The sequence below is a fragment of the Heteronotia binoei genome, unplaced genomic scaffold (genome assembly GCF_032191835.1).
Source record: "Heteronotia binoei isolate CCM8104 ecotype False Entrance Well unplaced genomic scaffold, APGP_CSIRO_Hbin_v1 ptg001511l, whole genome shotgun sequence".
In the NCBI taxonomy this organism is placed as follows: Eukaryota; Metazoa; Chordata; class Lepidosauria; order Squamata; family Gekkonidae; genus Heteronotia; species Heteronotia binoei.
Window position 1 is genome coordinate 21000 of NW_026800298.1, and position 18676 is coordinate 39675.

General features: G+C 41.1%; 1 protein-coding gene across 2 annotated transcripts in view; it reads left to right on the forward strand.

Annotated features, from left to right (window-relative positions):
* Positions 1-416: 416 nt before the first annotated feature.
* Positions 417-18676, forward strand: part of LOC132591083 (cyclic AMP-dependent transcription factor ATF-2) — a 50540-nt gene continuing 32280 nt past the window's right edge. Inside the window, exons 1-5 of one of the 2 annotated variants that reach the window (XM_060263968.1) lie at positions 417-552; positions 14001-14072; positions 14398-14467; positions 15857-15953; positions 17998-18116. In XM_060263968.1, the coding sequence (XP_060119951.1) occupies positions 14420-14467; positions 15857-15953; positions 17998-18116 (264 nt within the window). In that variant the 5' untranslated portion in view covers positions 417-552; positions 14001-14072; positions 14398-14419. The remainder of the gene's footprint in view (positions 553-14000; positions 14073-14397; positions 14468-15856; positions 15954-17997; positions 18117-18676) is intronic. The other variant, XM_060263969.1, reaches the window with a different exon arrangement.

Sequence of the window (18676 nt, forward strand, 5' to 3'; positions counted from 1 at the left end):
ATAGCAAACTATGAAGTTCACAATCTGTATTCCCTGCTTGTGGGCGTTATCAGTGGGGGCTGCGCCAACAAAAGTTTCCTTACACGCTGAACATGCCCTCTAAAAGTTTGGGGTTGGAAATCCTGGTTGATGGTCGCAGCATTTCGGATTTTCCCGCATCCCTCTCCCATCCATTTGCTCCCCGCCACTGCGTTCCAGCCGCCGCAAGGCTATTTGCGCAGTCGCAGACTGTTCGGTTCTTTCCGGACGCTCTATGCACGTTCGGCTCTTTCCGACCCTTATGGGGTCGGCAACGGCTCCGCCTCGCGGACGTAGCCCTTTCCAACCACGTGTCATTTTCTCTACCTTCCCTCGTTCCTTTCACGTCACGTGACAGTACCTCCACCGGGGAGGGAGGGGGAGAGAGCGCGCGGGTGGGAGGGGGGGGAGAAGGTGTGAGGGAATAGCAAACGAGAAAGAAAGAGATGTGTCAGTGAGTTCCCGCGAGATGTGACGGAAGCCTGTGGAGGACCTGGGCTTTAATGTGCGGTTCGGCCGGTGGTCGTGTGTGGGGTGAGTGTGTGTTTATTCTTCCTGTGGTAAATAAAGGCAGAGGCGGGTCAGGTTGGCGCTTTTCGGCCTCGTCCAGAGGCGCAGCTCGGGCGTGGCTGGAGCCTTTCGCCCGGACGCGGCCTGAATGGAAACAAGACGGGCCCTGCTTGGGGAGGAGAGGTGGGGGAGCCTGTCTGGGAGGCTGTAACATGGCGCCTCGGTGCTCTAGGAGGCTTTCTCTCCACCCAGAGAACGGTCTCCGGCTGCGGGGAGCCCCGTTATTCGTCCGCCGCCGCCACGATGGAAGAGCGAGCCTGGCTGGCCGGTTCAAACACACGCCGCCCTTGGGCCTCCACCCACAGCATCACTGGGAGGAACCTTTACAGGAGGGCAGGATCCCCACAAGCCCTGGGCTGTAGGAAGGGAGGCGAGAAGCGCCTCCTTTTCCGTGCTCGCATTGCTTGCTTTTCTCCCCTTTGCTGTATAAACAAATAATTTGCTTTCTCATCTTTTAAAAAACGTAAACATCAAAAAGAGGGTTAAAGGCACTTCCCTCGTTTTATACCCGCCCCAGCAGGATTGGAGCAATAGAAGGTGAACATCTCCACAATCGGTAGAACGTAGGAATCGCTTCTTTGCTTTCATCTGAACATCTGATGTTCATGTCTTATGGCTCTCAAACATCTGATGTTTATTTGATGTGGCCCACTTAAGCAGTCAGTCAGTATTAATACATTCATTGACCAGAACATTTAGAACAACCCTAAAAGTACCTTATAAAAAGTCCCACAAAGAGTCTACATACTGAGGTTTCATGACTTGAGGGTTATAACAGTAAAAAAGAATATAACAGATTATTATTTAACCCTTTAAACCTTTTAAAAAGTCACTTTAAAATTTTAAATTATCTGCCTTCCTTCCTCTTTAAATGCTTGCAGTGTCTAGCCTATAAATAGATCAAAAGGATGAGGGGAGGGAGGAACAATATGCAAGCATCTTTCCCTTCATTAACTTTAACTTCCTGTGGTTACTTTGATTTTCCTTAATGGTCCCCTTCCCAGTATTGAGGACAGAGGAAGGAAGTGGAGTGGCCTAGAACAAGGGTATAGCACACTGAATGAGGATGATATGAATGCAAAGCAGTAGCCATGTTAGTTTGTTCTAACAAAATAAAAATCATGAGTTAGATTCCTATATATACAAAGACCTCTGGGAAGAACACTTTTCTAATGTATTTAATGATCAAACCCATGAGGATAGCGTAGCTGAATAATCTGTGTTGATTCCATTAACTAATTCACCTGAGTGGCCCATTCTGTCAGTGAAATAAAATCCCTGCTTTCTGTAATTAGGGGTAGTAAAGCCTAGAAAGAAAATTTTACCCCCCCCCCCCCCCATTTGCTTAGGTTTTCTTGAACTGGTGGGTGCCTGTTTATCCAGCCTGTTTACTCATATAGATACACCTGGTAGGTTCCCTCAGAAATGGACCTTTCTTGTTGTGGTTCCAATTCATAAGGAGGGTGTGGGGAGCCCTGTTACCTATCCAGGTATGTACCAATCCAGCTAAATTAAGCCTGCTGGATGTAATAGGAATGCTTTATGGAAGACACCTCACCCATTTTTTAAAAAACCCTCCCTGTGCTCCCTTCAGTCATACTAGAGGCCTCTTGCAGGCACCTGGCCCCAGAATGGCTCCGTTGGCTATCACCAGCGGAAGGGCCTTCTCAGTTGTAGCCCCCACCCTATGGAACACAGTTAGATGACATCTGTGCTCTACCAGACTTGTTTAGTTTTCACATAGCATGCAAGGAGACATGATTTAGGTTTGCCTTTGAAGGGTAATCATGTTTGGCTGTTTTTATTAGTGGTACGATGATAGCCACATGTTTTAATAGTTTAATATTTTAATGTTAACATTTTATATTTGTTATTTGCTTTTATGTTTATATTTTTACCTTATTGTTTTAGTGTAGGTTGCCATGAGACCCTTTCGGTGAGTGGTGACTTTAAAAAACCCTAAAATAAATAAATATTGAAGCTGGAGACATGGGTAATGGAAAATAACTCCTTTTATCACCAGAACAAATTGGATTTAGGCAGGGACATTCTACCCTGAACCATCGCCTTCTACTGCAACACCTTTTCAATAAATAGCAAATAGATCATCTAGGCAAGTATTTATCAATCTCAAAGCCACATTTGATTTCACCTTAAGATTTCATTTATGGAGAAAATTAATATGAATATAGATAAATATAGATAATAAACTGCTAAAGCATATAAAAGGCCTTTATACGGACACCAGTATAAAGAACAGATTAGGTGTCCATGGCCACTTGTCTAGCTTAGTTAAAACCACAAAGGGGGGCTGACAAGGCTGTATTTAGGCTCCACTGCTTTTTAATCTATACAAAAATGATATGGTAGAATTCCTATTGAGTCCTCATTTCTTTCTAGTCAAAATAAGCCAAAAGACCATTTCAGTTTTACTCTACACAGGTGACACATGGCTAATTTCCCATATTCAAGCTAGTCTTAGAAGGCTGTTCAGACAGTTCAGCTCCTACTGTAAACAGTCTTTTTGTTGTTGTTCATTTGCACTTAATGTTAATTATGATAAAACCAAGATTGTATAATAAGAGGTAATAAAGCCCAGGGTGAAAATCCGCCCCCCCCCCCCAATTTGCTTAAGGTTTTCTAGGACTGGTGGGTGCCTGTTTAGCCAGCCTATTTACTCATTTTGGTAGAAGACTGCATTATCATAAATGGACAATGGATGAGAAAACATTAGAACGGGTATCTAGCTTTAAATATTTAGGGGTGATGTTTCATTGGTCAGCCCATATTGACTATGAAAAGTACAACCCCAGAAGAGCTGTCCTTGGTATTAGATTTTATAGGAAGAGAGGAGGATGTTTGATTTCTTCAACGTTAAAAATTTATAAAATTAAACTACTGCCCCACCTTCTTTGTGGAGCAGCAGTTTGGGGCTCTGGGAATCTCTAATATTTAGAAATTATGTAAAACAAATTTGTACACTTGCTGTTAGTTATTCCGCCATCAACACCCTTTGCTATGATCAAATCAGAATTAGCTCTACTCTCAATAATAACCTCAGTTTATAAATCAGCCATTAATTACTGGTTGAAAATCATCTTCTGGACATCTCCAGGCCTTTTCACTTTGGTGTATGGAGAGATGAAGGGTAACTCATGGCACATTTTTATATTCCGATTAGCGGCTAGCCTTGACTTCTCAGTAGAATACTTGAGAACCCTTGGATTCTATGCAGCCAAACCACTCATAAGACAAAGATTGTTAGATCAGAGTTCTCAAACCGCTGTAGTAAGCATTTTGAGAGCATTTATCCCAAGGGTATCGAATTCATTTGTTATGAGGACTGAATCTGACATAAATGAGACCTTGTCAGGCCGGGCCATGTGTGTCATAAAACGTAATGCCAGGTAGCAGACACAGAAAAACACAATTAAAGATTTTTTAAAAATTAAAATGAAACATGCTTCAAAAATTGGAGACCATGTCTGTGCTGTAACAATCTTGAGTATTCTTGCCATTCAGGTGTGTATCTGTAAGTTGCAAACCTATTTTTGATTTGCTCGTGGGCCTGGTAAGACCCCTCTGGGGGCCTGATCCAGTCCCCAAGCTGCATGTTCAACGCCCCTGATTTATACTTTACAGACAGATATCTCCCTCTCCCCTGACTCTTCCAGTGTACTTTACCAATTTAAGGAATTGCAACTACAGAAAGGCCTTTTCCAAGGCACATGTGATATTTTACTGCTCGCAGTCTTGAAAGGGCATTTTAATGAGATCCCATATAGGAAAAGAGTCTGCTCCTGTGACCAAAAGTTTATTGAGGATTTTTCCCATGCCACATTCCAATGCCCAAGATAAGAGGCTGAACATAGTAGATTTTTGCGGATCATGATATCCCCCTTCCAGGAAGGTCAGCTCAGGAGAAATTAGCCATATTATTGGTAGATAGGGACAAATTCATAACTTTCCAAATGGCAAGATTTACTGCAACCATCATAAAGGATAGAAGGATGATGGGGTATGCTTGACCAAAGTATGTCTGACCTGTGACTGCTCCACTCTGGGTCACTTGTCATTTGTAATTTGTCTCTGGACTGTATGTCCTTAATTTCTTATTATTAGACATAATTTTTAATGATGACGTTAATCTGTAAAAAAAAATGTTAAAATGTCTAATTTTCCCTTTTATCTTGTTGGACATTTGCATTTTACTTTGCATTATTGCTATGGATTTTTTTATTTTTGCTAAAGCAATCAAGATTGCTTGCTTGCTTGAAAATAACAATCCAGTGGTGCCAGTGGTGCATTAATTTCAAGATGAGCTTTTGGGAGGGCCAGCTCACTGCCTCAGACTTGAGTGCAATGAATCTTGAATCCTGTACCTTCTGTCCTCTCCCTGTAGATGCCTTGAGGTTGAGAAGGTTGGAAAACTCTTGGAAAACACCCACTAGAGTGTGGTATACTGCAGGGAGCTATTCTCTCGCCGATGATGTTTAACATCTATATGTGCCCCCTTGCCCAGATTGCCCAAGCTTTTGGGCTGGGTTGTCACCACTATGCAGATAACACCCAGCTTTATCTGTTGATGGATGGCCACTCAGACTCCACCCCAGACCAGCTAACCAAGGCGTTGGAAACAGTGGCCGGTTGGTTGCAATTGAGCCTGCTGAAACTTAATTCAGCTAAGACGGAGGACCTGTATGTGAGTCACGGGGGGCTAGAATCGGGCATCCGACTCCCCACCCTGGATGGTGCATCCCTTGTGCCAGTTCAGAAGGTGAGGGGTCTAGGTGTGATACTGGATGCCACCGTCTCTGTGGAGGCCCGGGTCACAGCTGTTGCATGGTCTGCCTTTTACCATATTCAGCAGGTCAAGCAACTAGTGCCTTTCCTGGTTCCTCGGGACTTAGCTACAGTGATCCATGCAATGGTCACTTCCAGGTTGGACTACTCTAACTCGCTCTACGCAGGCTTGCCCTTGAGGTTGACCCGGAAACTCCAGCTGGTGCAGAATGCAGCAGCACGATTGCTGACTGAATCGCCTGTACGGGCGAGCAGTTTGCCGATGCTGCACAATCTACACTGGCTACCAATTGAGTACCGGATCTGCTTCAAGGTACTAGTACTGACATTTAAAGCCTTACACAGCCTGGGACCGGCATACCTAAGGGACCACCTCTTCCCATATGAGGCCCGAAGGTCGTTACGATTGGCCTCTCAACATCTTCTGACTATCCCTGGCCAAAGGACGTTTGTCTTGCCTCAACCAGGGCCAGAGCTTTTTCGGCCCTGGCCCTGACCTGGTGGAATCAGTTCCCTACAGAGGTTTGGGCCCTCTCGGGTTTGTTACCATTCCGAGGACCTGTAAGATGGAGCTGTTCCACCAGGCCTTTGGCTGAGGCAGGCGGTCGTCCTTAGTTTGCTATACCATCTAATTGGCCTCCCAACACTGATTAACATCTAGACTGGAGGAAAATCGGCCGAGACAGTTGACATTCCTTGGACACCTAAGCTCTGAATTTAAGTGTCTATATTACCCACGCTGCCTTAAGTTAAATCTGAGCTTCTGGCTTAACTGTTTTAACCTTAATATGTTTTAATTGTCTGACTCTTTTATTGCTTATTTATAGAGGTATTGTTGGTTTTTTTACTGTTTGACTTGTTGGAATTCACCCTGAGCTCTTATGGGAAAGGGTGGGATGGATGGATGGATGGATGGATGGATGGATGGATGGATGGATGGATGGATGGATGGATGGATGGATGGATATTGTTGGAGGAAAGACATAAAAGGAATATGGCTTTATTTCTGTAGTAATAAAAACTTACTGCCTTGAAATGTGGTGCTGTTGATACCCTGAAATTGTCACAACATCTGGATAATTTTTTTGGTATTTTTGTATTTATATATGCACATGTTCAGTGTTTGTGCGTGTGCACCTGGAAGTCATGGCAACCTTTGGTGACTGACTGGGGGCCTGAAAAATATTCAGGGAGGTAGCTGAATAAAACCTGCATCCCGACGCCTTGTTTTCCAAGGTCTCCCATCCAGGTACCTGTCAGACTCAACCCTGCTTAGCTTCTGAGATCTGATAAGTTCAGGTTTGCCTGAGCTATCCCGGCTAGGGCAATATTTGGATAAAAATTTGACTTTTCCATCTCAAATCAAGTGCTCTTTAGTAATCACAAATGTTAACACCTTTTGAAATGCCATAGTTTTCAGTGGGAAAGCGCTAATGTGTTAATTGTCTGATTGAAATTAGTGTGATGAATGTGCTTAATTGTTGCTAAACCATATCTGCAAGAAGTAGGAATTGCTCCAAAAATATATTTAAAAGTGGCAAATCAGTGACTGAACTATACTACTTGAGATCTCAGATATGAGTTAACATGAGTGTGTGGTGGATCCTTAAAAACAACAGCCCCACATAGAGAAAATTAACTACTCTGATGAATGTCAGCTAACCTACTGTGAAGCAGGGCCACCTCCAAAATTTGCCACCATTTGCAAGATGCTGTCAAGTGACCCTCTCTTCCTAGCACTCACCATTGCAGGCATGTTTTTAAAAATTGTATTCTTTCTTCTGACCGTGAGAGTGGCAGTGGCCCTTATATGCTTCTCACTCACTTGCTTGTTACCTTTGGGGCAGTCTTAGCATTGCTTTAGGAAGCTTGGCATTGTTAAATTGCTTTAGGAAGCTCACCACTGCCCCAAAGGAGAGGAGGAAGTGAGGAAGCAGATCCTAGCTTCTTTGCTTTCTACTTTGATAGAGGAAGATGAGTAGCCCTGTGCCCGATTCAGTCAGTTGTTGGTGCTGTTCCATGGTGTCAAGTTGTGTGTGTCAGCGGTGGGCCCAACAGCTGCCTGTCAATGTAACAACTTAAGAAGAGCCCCATTGGATCAGATCAGCAGTCCTTCTAGTCCACTGTCCTGTCTCCACAGTTCCTGTGGAGGGCTGCAGTTTCATTTCAGAGGGTGTGCTGTAGTGACACCACATAATTGAGCACCTAAAATTAAAGGGCTGAGACGCTGCCTCTGGATGTAACTAAAACTAGTAGTATTGAGTGAAGCTGCATGAAACTGACTGGAATATTGCTCTTACCATATTTGAAAAGTTGCTGAGTGAGGTCAAGCTAGGAAACGAAGTTGCCCTTGGCTTTCCTTTCTGGTAGCTTCATAAGTTGTGAATGATTAAAATGAGCTGTAAGAAAGGGGAGAGTTTCTGCAGTGATGCTTAAGGTGCATATCCTGAAAAATAACACAGAATCTTTTTGCAGTATCCAAGAATTCCTCAAAAGAGATTAACTGATCTGGAAAAGGTGGGAACCCCAACATACTCCATTGTGAACTTCCAAGGTTATTGGGAGTAGTTTAGCTCATCAGTAGGTGTGAATATAAAGAGCATTCTTGGTCTGAATAAGAGAAAGCTGTTTCAAATAGTTTCTTTTAATTGTAACCTGTCTTTGCCAAATTTTGGAGGAAAGCATTTGTTTAACTAGAAGTACAAGCAAAAAAGCGCTGAGCAGCAAAACGTGTCTTATTACAATTAGACAGTAATATTTGTATAGTGCCCTGTTGATGCTGAAGCAGGGATTTACAAATGCAGGTTATTTGTGCTTTTGAATTTTAACATGACCAAATAGTTCATTAATAGGCAAGATGAAACTCTACCATTATTGTTGTGAAAAAGAATTGTGACATTCTGGATTTTGACTCCGTGAAGATCCCAGTAGGTAATGCTGCGACAGCTTCCAGATTAAATTACTGTAGTGCACTGTACATGGGGCCTGCCTTTGAAGACTATTTAGAATATCCAGCTAGTACAAAATGCTATGGTAAAAAAGGAGCTCACACTACTATTGGAAGAGCTACCTATTTTTTTCTGGGTACTTTTTAAAGCACTTGTTGCTTTTATAGCTGTATGTGGCATATGACCAAGGTAACTAAAAGTCTGCCTCTCCAGGATCACTATCTCAAGAGCTGCCCTGTGTGCCCCCATCTTATCTAGATGAAGTGCATGGCAAGTGGCAACCGGAGACAGGGCTTTTTCAGTGGTGGCGCTGTGCTTTGCCTTCTGGAAATTTGCCTGTCACCAGATTACTATTTTTAAGGTCCCAGGACTATTTCATTTGCCATGGGGATTGTTGAGTTTCTTTTTTTTCCCCCTCTCAGTTGTTAACTGCTTGCAGTAGCTGGTTTATTTGACAGGCTGTGTTTTATGTTTTAAAGCTTCTGTGGGAACAATAGCTTCACCTTGGTTTGGTGGCGGCTACAAGCATAGCCAGCTTCCAGAGGGGATTGGATAAACATATGGAGCAGAGGTCCATCAGTGGCTATTAGCCACAGCATATCGTTGGAACTGTCTGAGGCAAGTGATGCTCTGTATTCTTGGTACTTGGGAGGGGCAACAGTGTGAGGACTTCTAGTATCCTGGCCCCATTTATGAGCCTCCTGATGGCACTTGAACTTTTTGGCCACTGTGTGACACAGAGTGTTGGACTTGATGGGCCATTGGCCTGATCCAGCATAGCTTCTCTTATGTTCTTACGTTGGTTTTTTTCTTGTTGCTGTTTGGTTAATTTAGATTGCCTAATATAGTATGAAATTTGATGTCAATTACCTTATCAAGCGGTTCTCCAGAATGGTACCTAAGAAATGAATAAATTCATGCTCTAGTGGTAGAAAGTGCCACCAAGTTACAGCCAGTTTACATCAACCCTGTAGGCTTTTCAAGTCATAAGAGAAACAGAGGTGGTTTTCCACTGCCTGTCTCTGTGTAGCAACTGTGGTTCCTGGGTGGTCTCCCATTCAAGTACTAATCAGGGCTGACCCTGCTTACATTCCAAGATCTGATGTGATTGAGTTATGCTCTGAGTTAATTATGCATAATTATCTAGAATTGGCTCAATGTAGAGTAGGGGGAGGTGGTGCATTGGGCTTTGACTAGGCATCAGTTCCGCACTCCACTTTGAAGCTTGGTGATCAAGGCTGAGATAGTGTCTGGTCAAACAGCTTTTGCAAAGTTGTCGTAGAACAACCATCACACACACACACCCAATTCCTTGGGGATGGGTAGAATACAGTGTTAATGGTTGAGATCAAGTTCTAGGACTATAGATTGGTTTTAGCTGCTGTCATTCAGACATCAAGTCAGGTGGTGGCAATTGATGCTTCATATGTGGAGCATTATTATCTTCCTGTTCGATAAAATCTTACTACAAGAGAGCGGTTGTATAAGGGTTGTGCTCCTGCTCAATAAAAAGTCCATGGAGTACCAAATGATCACCTGTCTCTGCTCAGAACAGCCTGTTTGTGTTGCAAGGAGAAAGAGAGGCTTTACCTGTGAGAGCAGCTGTGATACTTCTTCGGCAGTGGTCAGTTGCTGGTGCTGACATGGCTTCAGATATGGTGTCCTGAACACTTTGGAAAGTAGAGGAACTTCAGTTTAATTCACCTTAAAAACATTTCTTCCAGTCCCAAGTTGTTTGCCTGCATAATTGCAGGATATTGCGCATCCAAGGAAACGGAAATGCCATTATCAATTAGCACTCAGTTGTATTTATATCACTTCTCATTGTTTTCCTTAATTGAATGAAAAGCGCTTCAGGAAATCTGGATTTAGATTTGGGCTTGGCCAGTGAGTGCCTCCATGTGCTAGAGCCAATCTACTTCAAATGGAGCAATTTTGCGGAAGCAATATTTACTGCCTTCCGCCCTTCCCCTGTGTGCTTCCCCTAGCTCCAGGGCTGAGAGCAAGGGAACCCTCACAGACAATAGGATATTGTCAATGAGGCTACTGAGGGAAGGTGGTAAAGATTGCTTCTGAAAGCATTTTGTTTATGGAAGTTTGGGATCTGACTCCTTTTTTTGTTTGTTTGTTTTAACTACCCCACATACAACATCCTCTGCCTATATATATGGACTGGTAACTTCTATTTCAGTGTATCCAAAGAAGCATGTGTGCGCACTAAAGCTCATACTTTGAATAAAACTTAGTTGGTCTTAAAGGTGCCACTGAACCTGAATTTTGTTCTGCTGCTTCCAACCAACACAGCTACTCAACTGAATCTATCCACATACAGCAGCAATGCTCCGCTTAGTTTTTTCCTCTTTGTCTCACTCATGTGGGATGTCCTCTGAATTGAGAAGACCTATGACTAAATAGCATTTCTCTTTATTTCATCCAATGTTTCCCTTCATCCATTGTTCTTTCACAAAAGAACCTTGACCCCTTTCTACCTTTCTTTGTCCTTTGCATTAAAACCATGATTCGTAGTTTTTTTGTGGGGTTTCTGTGTTGTCCCCCCACCCTCTGTTAGTTCCGAAGCATGAGTTGTGTTATAAATTTGTCTATTGACAGAGCAGGAAACATGGAGGTCATGTTGGGACATTGAGGCATCCTTTTTCATGATTCTTGGCAGCAGCTTCCCCTTTGTAATCTTTTGTATCTGATTTTCACTTGAAATATTTCCTAGATCTTAAATTATCATGCTTACTACTGTTTTTCTCTTATACATTCCATACGGAATCATAGTGGAGAAATAGAATTCTTGAAGCCTTGTCTTGTGTATTAATTTTAGTGGGGTTTGCCTGTATCCTGCTTGTGATCCATTGTTGGCTCATATTCCTGTTGTGCCTCAGAAGAGCTTTTATAAATAAAGTTCTCTTAAGAAGTGTAGCCCTGACCTGGATAGCCCAGGCAAGCCCCCTTATCAGATCTCAGAAGCTAAGCAGGGTCAACTCTGACAAGTCTTTGGATGGGAGACCTCCTTGGAATACCAGGAGTTAGGAGGCGGAGGGAAGTTTTTCAACCACCTCTCCGGATATCCTGCAGGCTGTTAGTAGAGGTCAGTCATTAGAGGTAATGATGATTTCCAGGTGCACAAACTCACACATGCACATATAAATACAAAAATACTTCCAAAAACAAAACAAACAAAAGGCAAGAAAGAATAGTGTAGAAAGGCATTGTGACAAGAGTCTCAGAAATCTTAATTTATTGAATATTAATTGAACTTTTTGGGCAGCTCAGTAGTTCATTGGAAAGGTAGCTTTAAGGAAATTTTCCTGGTGAACAAGAAAAAAAAACCCCATGTGAGTAAACCTAAAAAAAAAAAATTCTTACTATATTAAATAATGTACAGAATATTCATATTGTAATGAGGATAAAGTTATCTGAGGTAATTATAAAATTGCATTGCCTGCACCAGGCAAAGTTAAACATGAAAAGCTGGACTTAAATTAACAGAGAGTAGCTAGTTACACAATATAGTTCTGTGCATTTCTGCTAATAGATAAGTTAAATTATGTTCAAATAGTATCCTTGCTACAGAGCTAGAGATGTAACATTTCTGGACATTTACAAAACCAGATTTTTTCCCCCACTGGAAAAAATGGAAATTGGGGGGGGGGGGGGGGGAGAATTTGAAATATATGCAAAGCTTCACCCTGTCAAACCTAAATTAATTTTACTACTTTAACAACATAAAAGGCATCATTTACAACTTGCTTAGTGTATAAAAGGGCAATTTTTGACATATTTGTGGAATTTAAGTATTATGAATGCCTAAGTTTTGTAGATATACTCTATACTGCAAGGTGATGCACCCTGTGCTGCTTTACCTTAATGTTTGCTTTCTGGTTAGAGAATTCTAAGTTCTCAGTGAAACTTTCAGTTTTCCTGTGAGGCTTTGGTGCAGTTTCTGTCCCACCTCCTTATCTTTTTTCTCCTTTTTGCAAGTGAGGGCAATAAACTACTTTTAACCTAGACTGGGGGTAAATGTGTCACAGTGTTTTGAAGGAGAAGTGAAAAAAGTCAACTACATCGGGTCAAAAGGACAATAGAAGGCATACAGCTGTTGAAAAGTAATGAATGTGAATGAGCGCAAACTGATTCATGAGCCAAAATTCGGCACAAACTTGGCCCATTTTAGAGCCCCCGAACGTTTTCTCTGGTTCAATTTGGCTGTTTGGGCCATTTAAACCTAATAGCTGAGCAGCATGGGTCTTCAGGTGACCTATTAGGTTTAAATGGCTGGCAGCCATTTCAGCCTAACAGGTGGTGGGTCTGCCCATCAGCTGTTCGGTTGAAACAGCTGTGAACCATTAAATCTATTAGTTTTGCTCCTCCCTGCTTCAAAAGTTATGAGTTTAATGGCTCACAGCCATTTAATCCTTCCTGGCCCCCCCCTTCCCAGCTGCAGCAAGTCACGACTAGAAGAAAAGGGGGTCCAGATGAGCTGGTTCACTTCAGGGCATTTTGGGTTGGGTTTGGGGGCTGCTCCCAACCCTGAACCAAAGCAGAATTTTTAGGTTTATACCCATTCCTAGCGATGAAAGCCATGCATGCTCCCCTCATGAATATTTGGTATTCTTCTTGATGTAAAAGTGCATCTTGGATTTAAGAGCTGTATATGTCCACAGCATATCCACCTTGCCTTTAATAGCATTTCACTTACTCTAATAGAGAGAATTTTTCATAAGAGCACACACACTGCAGGAGAAGCCAAGCCGGCCTCAGGGTCGGATTGGCATTTCATCTTTTTTTAAAAAATGGTATTTTTCTTCTCTGGTCTATTAGACACCCCCCCCCCAAAAAAAAAATGGGATTTCTGACAAATCCCAGATCTGAATCCAGGATTTTTCAGAAATATCAAAAAAAATTTCGTGTCCAGTAGACCCAAACCAAAAACTGTTGCTTTTGTTCTTTGTTTTTGTTTTGCATACTCTTAGTGCAGACCTGGCTTAAGCAACACAGATCTGTGGCCCTTATATGTAGCTCCTACTAAATCAAACAAATAATATTCAGTTTCCTGTTGCGTGCTCATTTCCTTTTTCTGTAGACATAGCATTTACTGTGTGTCATGTCCAGACAAGTAGTGACATCACATTGCTCATCTAGTGGCACTGCAAACAAAAGAGTGGAGAATTGATTTCTTCTGTACAGATTTAGATGGATATTATAGCTAATGTTAGGGTGTGGGTGGGGGATCCTGATTCAAATCTGATCAAACAGGATGCGTGCTGGAGCAGTTGCTGTTTCTAAGGATAGGTTAACAGTACATTGGGGCGGGGTCTGGTGAACATGGACAGATATAATGTCTGAATATAATTATCCTGGAGATAGCTAAAAGCTATTCACATGATCAAAGAGGCTGAAGAAACTGCTGTTATAAAAAGATCTCCTTTCATTCATGTCCTACATCACCCAAACATTGTGGTTGTCTTTCTGAACAAATCCACAGAGATGGTTAGAGAAATTTGCAGAGTTTTTAAAAAATATATTTTTGCACTCAGTGTAATATATATATGTTACTATGAAAATAAATTAGGTAAAGATGTGTTTGTAACCCAACATGGGCTGTCGTATAGAATAAGGAAGAAGTGACTTGTGTGTTTTTTTTAATTGCAGGACCATTGTCATGAAAAGGAGACTATAATAAATTCACCTTATGAAAATCAGCTTACATGTGAAATCTGCCAGGTACATGTCTATATGTTATGCCATATTGCTTTTTGTTTTTAGTAAAAAAATATTTTCCATATTTTGTGGAAATTTCATCTGATAAGACATCATTGCACAAATCTCCATGGAGTGTGTGTCCTCATGTAATTTAGAAAACATAACCTAAGAACTGTTAATGTGCTTGTTGAAATATTTGTTCCTATGGAGCTTGTTCTTACGGAGGCATTTCTGTACAGGGGAAATAGCAGCAAATTCAGAATTGTATGTTGGAGATGTGCAGCTTGTTTGATAATTTGGTCCTGTGGTTTTGAAATATTAGAATGGTTTTATTATTCCAACATAGGTAATACAAGGACCTGTGGAATATGAGTGATGACAAACCCTTTTTATGCACTGCCCCTGGATGTGGACAGGTAATATATGTTGGAATTATCCATATTAATCAACAAAGAAATATGTGTTACACAGGAGAGATTTTTAAAAACTTGGCTTTTACTAATTGTTTAAGATAACTGCCTCAGGCAGTCATCCTACAGAGGTCACTTTCCTTAACTGCATGTGCTTACTTCTTTCAGGATAATCAATACTGTCAGTTATAATGGTCGGACTTGCCAGTTGGTAGGGCCAGTAGTTCCCACTCGGGCTAAGGTGTATGCTGTCAGTTCATGATAGCCAGCATTGACAACTCCCATCCTTTGTCTGGGGTACTTACTGTCTATTTACTGATGGAACCTTGAATAATATACAATAGTTGAGTAGTTCTGCAGCAAGTAACTATTAAAGTATTGATAGATGTAATTTGAGTTTCATTTTTGGCTTTGAATATTCCTGTCTACTTCAGGCTTTTGTTAAACAGTGTATATACATAACTAACCAGAATGAGAACAGATTAAAAAACAAACAAACAAATTTCACTTATATTTTTCCAGAGGTAAATTATCATGAATCATTGGAAGGGATTTTTCAGTCGTATTATGGTTTAGGACAGGGGTGGCCAAACTGCGGCTCAGGAGCCACATGTGGCTCTTTCACACATATTATGTGACTCTCAAAGCCCCCTCCACCCCATTGGTCACCTTGGAAAAGTCATTTGTATCTTTAAGCCAAGTCAGCAGGCGATCTGGATAATGCATTTAAAATTAAGATTTCTTTCTATCCACCTCTCCCTCCCTCCTTCCTCCTTCCATCTATTTGCCTGCCTGCCTTCCTTCCTTGCTTGCTTCCTTCCATCTGTCCGTCTTGTGGCTCTCAAACACCTGATATTTATTCTGTGTTGCTCTTGTATTAAGCAAGTTTGGCCACCCCTGCTTTAGAAGATTTTAAAGCAAGCTGCTTACACCAATTTTAGATTTATATTTCTAAAAATGAATGACAATACGATAGTGCTGAAAAATCATATATATAGTCTTGAGAGACTTGCACGTGCATTCCAGGTGCATTCATGTTTTGTAATCTAGCAAATAATCTTAATAGACTGCTAGGTTTCTTAGTACAGGTATGGTGCTACAATCATTGTACAGCCACTCATCAAAAAGAGGTGTGCAGGAGGTGTGAAGCCTTTATTTAAATTACTGAAAGCCTCTTACTTGTGATGATTCAGCTTAAATGCTGAGAAAACAAAGTTTTTCTCTAAAAAAATCTTTTTGTGCAATGGATGGGAAACGCATGTAGGTGTACCACCAGTGTTTTCAGGGCTTTTAAAAAAGAATCAGCTGTTGCCTATTATAAAAATGGTTCTCCATGTTGTTATCATTTAAGTCAAAATTCAATTTTTAACTATATTTTAAAACTTTTTGCCACAGCGTTTTACCAACGAGGATCATTTGGCTGTCCATAAACATAAACATGAGATGACACTGAAATTTGGTCCAGCTCGTAATGACAGTGTCATTGTAGCTGGTTAGTATATGTTTTTCTTAATCCATCTTCTGGAACGTGCACACATTTTTTGTATTTTCTACATATGATTTGTCTCAATTCATAAGAAGCAATATCAAAGGATTCCTTTACCAACAAAATATTTGCGGCATATTTGGCCATTGATTTGCCTCTCAAGGTAATGTGTCATCTAAATACCAGCTTTGACTTCTTAACAAGGAATAGCAGTCCAGTTAAATGGCACTTTGGTATAGGCTAATGCAGCAGACATTAGCCTTACTGTAACTTTGTGATTCTAAAAACACTTTCCTGGGAGTAAGCTCCTTGAGTAGAATTCTTAGGCTGGCACTTGGCACTGATCCTAGAAAACATTTGTATGTGATGGTTACGCATTATATTGCCAAAGCAATATAACATGATCTCTTGAATATCTTTTTTCTCCTATGACTGAAATTCAGGTCATATAGCTGAAACTAACCCCCAGTAGTCTGCTCTTCCTAACATTCTCTATAATGCAACTGAATTGGAAATAGGGATAATATTTTTATTGTGTGCTATGTTAGGTACAGTGGCTATCAAGCTGGAAACTAACATTTACCCTTAGTAGGGTATGTGTTGATAATGGAACAAACCCCATTTGAACAAATGGAAATTATTCCTTAAGGAATAGATAAAGAATTGCAATCACTGAGCAACTTTGGAAGTTTTTAAATAAGTCAGACTAACCCAAGCACTCAACACCATCACTTTTTAAATTCCACCTTTCCTTCAGAGAGCTCACAGCACATATGAGTTTCTATCCTCCTCCATTTTATCCCCACAGGAGTCTTGTGTGGTAAGCTATGCTAAGCAAAAGTGACAGGCCCAGGGTCTCCCGTAAAAGTTCATAGCAGAGTGGGCATTTGAACTCTGATCCCCTGTGTTGATCCAACACTCTTGACTACTATGAACATAAGAACGAACATAAGAACATAAGAGAAGCCATGTTAGATCAGGCCAATGGCCCATCCAGTCCAACATTCTGTGTCACACAGCAGCCAGAATACACACACACACACACACACACACACTGTGGCTAATAGCCACTGATGGACCTCTGCTCCATATTTTTATCTAACCCCCTCTTGAAGGTGGCCATGCTTGTGGCCGCCACCACCTCCTGTGGCAGTGAATTCCACATGTTAATCACCCTTTGGGTGAAGAAGTACTTCCTTTTATCCGTTTTAACCTGTCTGCTCAGCAATTTCATCGAATGCCCATGAGTTTTTGTATTGTGAGAAAGGGAGAAAAGTACTTCTTTCTCTACTTTCTCCATCCCATGCATTATCTTGTAAACCTCTATCATGTCACCCCTCAGTTGACGTTTCTCCAAGCTAAAGAGCCCTAAGCATTTCAACCTTTCTTCATAGGGAAGGTGTTCCAGCCCTTTAATCATTCTAGTTGCCCTTTTCTGAACTTTCTCCAATGCTATAATATCCTTTTTGAGGTGCGGCGACCAGAACTGCACACAGTACTCCAAATGAGACCGCACCATCGATTTATACAGGGGCATTATGATACTGGCTGATTTGTTTTCATGCCGTACTACCTCATCAATTAAGTTCCAGTTATTCGGTCAACAAACTGTGGGATTACAAAATAGAATTGCTGACTGTTTTAAATAACGCCTGGATTTTTCTGGTTATTTGGGTAAGGCCACCAGCTAGCAGTGAAGCAAGCATTTAAGATTGTTCTGTTCATTTTACCTAATCTGAAGATTATAATGTAGTGCCACGTATGTCAAAAAGTGATCAAACTATTCTAAATCATTTTTTAACCTTTTCATAGATGTCTTTAAAGTTCTCCAGTATAGGCAGTACAGATTTAAAATGGGGTTCGCTAAAAGGTAGCATTCAGGATATAGTTTTAACTTTAATAAGGCAGAAGTTTTTTAAAAAAATTTGCTGCGTTCTTATTGTATATTTTATGAGACCTTAGTAGTGATGGTGACTGCAGGTATGATAAAAACAATCATACAGCTGAGTGGGAGTTAAGACAACAGGATATTCTTCATTTTTCTTTTTAGATCAGACCCCGACACCTACCCGATTCCTGAAGAATTGTGAAGAAGTGGGTTTATTCAATGAACTAGCAAGTCCATTCGAAAATGAATTCAAAAAGGCTTCTGAAGATGACATTAAAAAAGTATGTTAACAGTATGGAAGTTTAAAGATAAATAACTTTGTGCAGAACTCCTGTGTTGTAAGCTGCCCTGAGCCACTTGTTGGGAAGGGCGGGATAGAAGTCATAAAATAAATAAATAAAAAGAACTGAGTTGGGGTTCCTGCACCAATAGAAAGTATGGTGGTCAGTGTTACTCTTCCAGAATGTATGTGTAAACTGTCTTGGAAACCTTGTAGGAAGTTATTTCTATGAAGGGTCCTGGTAACTACAAGTAGTTTGCTCTTTTTAAATCTATTCTGACAAGAAACCGAGACCTGAGGAGTGGTAGGGATAACTCTGTAGAAAATACCAAAATATTAATTAATAATATTGCTTAACTGGGAAAGGAAGTATCTTTAACTGTGTGTTTGTGTTCGTATTTCTAGTTTTTGCTTGGGGTGAACTCGTGTTGCTTGTCTCATGAGTAATATCTTTTTAAAGAGGGAGTGTGTGGTGCCAGCAGAACATAATTTTCTTTGATTAGACATCTTATTACTGCCAAAAGTCACTGAAAAGGGAGCCAAGACATAAGCTTCTTTATT